The sequence below is a fragment of the Sceloporus undulatus genome, chromosome 5, assembly GCF_019175285.1.
Source record: "Sceloporus undulatus isolate JIND9_A2432 ecotype Alabama chromosome 5, SceUnd_v1.1, whole genome shotgun sequence".
Taxonomy (NCBI): Eukaryota; Metazoa; Chordata; class Lepidosauria; order Squamata; family Phrynosomatidae; genus Sceloporus; species Sceloporus undulatus.
Window position 1 is genome coordinate 116,975,922 of NC_056526.1, and position 3,518 is coordinate 116,979,439.

The 3,518-nt window shown below is 39.9% G+C and overlaps 1 protein-coding gene across 1 annotated transcript in view; it reads right to left on the bottom strand.

Moving 5' to 3' along the window:
• Positions 1 to 477: 477 nt before the first annotated feature.
• RPL9 (ribosomal protein L9) overlaps positions 478 to 3,518 on the bottom strand; it is a 9,739-nt gene continuing 6,698 nt past the window's right edge. The window contains exons 6-8 of the mRNA XM_042469092.1: positions 1,729 to 1,809; positions 1,253 to 1,371; positions 478 to 595 (exon numbers count right to left, since the gene is read on the bottom strand). Coding sequence (XP_042325026.1) covers positions 1,265 to 1,371; positions 1,729 to 1,809 — 188 coding nt within the window. The 3' untranslated portion in view covers positions 478 to 595; positions 1,253 to 1,264. The remainder of the gene's footprint in view (positions 596 to 1,252; positions 1,372 to 1,728; positions 1,810 to 3,518) is intronic.

The following is a 3,518-nucleotide window of genomic DNA, read 5'->3' on the forward strand; positions in this document are numbered from 1 at the left end:
AATCTGCGGTTGCCACATAAGGGGGGGGGGGGAGCTCAAAAACGGCCGCGGCTGCATACCCTCAGTATGCGGCAACCGTATGAAAGCAACAAGGGCACTGCTGTTCAAGTACGGTAGAAAACAATCTTGGAGACAGGGAGGGCTGGGCAGGCAGGGAGAACTGACCAATCCAAGCAGGTTTTGTATATACAAGTTTTCCCGCTAAGTACCTGCCTGTCATAAGCATTTGAATTAAAATTACCATATTGAAATCAAATCTGATTTTTAAAATTTTTTATTTGGTGTGTGTTGGAAGAGGGATAGTCTTATATGGTGAGTACATCCCAAACTCTATATTTTAACTGGAAAAGTTGGGGGTCATTTTATACACCGGAAAATACGGTACTTTGAATGGTGACCTAGCAAAATGAGATATTGAATACTCATGATTCAGAAGAAGTGTCATAACTTTGCTGTATTCAGTCACAAAAAACAGAATATTGAAATATATTTTTATTTTCTCCACACAGTGTCCAACTGTTTAATTCTTCTAGCCAACTTCTAGTCTGGATTGATGACTAGAAGTATGCTCTGCCCAAGTTGTCACTTGCAGGACCTGAAAACAATGAAACATATTACATTATTAAAATGTATACATAAAAAGAGGACCTCCCTTGGACATACCACCAAAATGGCAGAACTTTTATTTTATGCTAAATTGCTGAATAATGGAGAGTTAATCTCAAGAATTAATTTCAGGCCAAGAGTACTTACTACCAGCTTTGGCTGTTAACGCCAGCTGTGCCCCCATCTAGAGTTGGAGGATCTAAAGATGCTAGTAGATGCTGGTAGACGCTGGAAACGTCAAGACTGGAGTTTTGCAATGTGCTGTACATTGGGCTACTACTCTTGTACCAAGTTTGGAAATTTCAGTTATAATTACTGGAAAATTCAGGAGTGATATCATTATACCAATATTAAAATCACTGGCTGCCAGTTAGTTTCTGGGCAAGGTACAAACTGTTGGTTATTATAGCGAACTCGCACCATATGCAGGCTTCCCCTCCGCGGCTTTCAGCATACGCTGACGCCACGACACAATGTTATGAAAGACACTTTAGAAGCAAAACTAAAAAATTTTGGTTCATACAAGATTTGGAACAATGATTTCCCAGGTCACTTATACTAATACTACTGACTTGATATTTTAGACATCTACAAAGAGAAATCCAGTTTTATACAAATTATGCATTCATTTAAACAGACCACCAACCTGTTAAAAGTTTTACTCATCTGGCTGTTGTACAGTTCCCTTTTCAGAGACATAGATACCGTCCAAGAATTTCCTGATATCTTTGTTCTTGACTGTGGTAGCCTGCTGGATCAAGGCAGCTATAAAGAAAACAAGATTTGTTAAGGCCTGACAATGTTATTCTTTCTAACCCATTCAATAAAAGATGCTGCTAACTTAAAATCAAATTACATAGCCGGTGTGGTGATATTTTCAATGTTGGGCTAGGACACTAGAAGACCAGGGTTCAAAACCCTACTTGGCCATGGAAACCAACTGGCTGACCTTGAAGGCACACAACAGCAAGTTTCACTTCCAAGTCAAAGTTCCCAGACTATATCTGATACAGATACTTATATCAAAAACAGAATATGGGGCAGAAAATTTGAAATCCTGAGTAACTAAACATAAACGTCCAAATGTTATATATTCCACAATACAGTATTATACTAACATACCAGAGTTAGATACCAATTCAATGTCATTTCCTTCAAGGATCAGTTCATCCTTCTGGGCTTGAGATACTGTACAATTGACTCCTAAAAGTGAAGGAGAAAAAACAATTTACTTAAAAGCTCATCATTAAAGGAAAGCCCACATTTCACAAAGATCATTGGTCTGTAAACATAATCCAGTTTGAGACAGTTTTAAGTGCCCTGGCTCACTGCTAGGGAATTCTGGGAACTATAGTTTTATGAGACATCCAGCCTTCTGTCAGAGAGGTCTGGTGTCACAATAAGCTAAAATTCCCAGGATTCCCTAGCACTGAGCCAGGGCAGTTAAGGCACTCTTGAACTAGACTATTTCTGCAGCGTGTTTTGACCATTCTGTGATAAGGTTAGGTAAAGATAAAGGGGCCAATTCAGAAAAGAGTATTATCTCCAGTCCTACACATCTGTAGTACTTGCCCTTTAAGTACTGTTAAGTTATGAGTAACAATTCTGAAACCTGCTATCCGCAATAAATTACACTGATTAATTTTTTAATTATCTGCTTTTTATAGCATGGGCTGCATAAATCTTGACACTATATAGTCCATACTAATTAAACTCCCACAGAAAAGCATTATCCACCAGATCAGTCCATTGGTGCATGAATTTCCCACAAGAGTAGTACAGAGGCATTCTCTGCAACTGCTTCATTCCCCTGAAAATAAGTAAAACGCATGTCACAACACTATTATAAAAATTTCCCATTAGACTGGCCTTTTCTTAACTGGAATTAAACCATTAGGCAAGCTTTTTCTTAACTGGAATAAAAACCTATGCTGAATAAAATCAATTTTGCCAAAATGTAATGGGGCTGTGTGCATTATTTATTTTCAACATTAGTGTTCCTTAATTTTGTATTTTTAAAATACTTTTGCCCCAAAAGCCAAGGGCAGTCTAGAAAAGCTGTTTAGACTTGTGGTGCTGAACCTCTGAAAAGTCTGTGGTCTTCAGGTGGTTTGTGAATAGGGGAGATTAAAAAAATTCTCTTTAACTTTTCTTATTATTATTCTGAAAATTGCATTTAAGTGGATTTTTAAATAATATTAAGAAAAACTTTATTTCTAGCCTGCCTTTCCAAAGATCAAGGCGGGTTCCAATAAATAAATTGTGCAGTCACATACACATAATAAAAGCAGCAATCAAAATACAATTATACAGTTAAAAATACACATAACAATTTCCAACTAGCACCAGTAAAGCAGCAGAAGGGGAGAGCAGGAGCTACATCGGGGCATTAGGGGTATGCCTGCTGAAAAAGATATGTTTTTAGCTCCTTTTTAAATTGGTCAAGGGAGGAGGCCGAGCGGAGCTTGCCGGGAAGCAAGTTCCAGAGCTTAGGGGCCGAGATGGAAAAGGCCCTCTGTGCGGTGGTAGAATATCTAGCTTCTGGAAGTCTCAGCAGTTGCTTCCCGGCCGACCTGAGTGTGCGGGGTGGATTGTATGGAGAGAGGCGGTCCTCCAAGTACCCTGGGCCCAAGCCATTTAGGGCTTTATATGTAATAACCAACACCTTGTATTGCGCCCGGAAGCGAATGGGCAGCCAATGAAGATCTTTAAGCACAGGTGTTATATGGCTGGCCCTGGAGGATCCAGAGACCAGTCTGGCTGCCATGTTCTGAACCAGTTGTAGCTTCCGAGAGTGGTACAAGGGTTGCCCCATGTAGAGTGCATTACAGAAATCCAACCGAGAGGTCACCAGAGCATGTACCACTGTTTCAAGGTCCCCCCGGCCCAGGTAGGGTCGCAGCTGGCATATC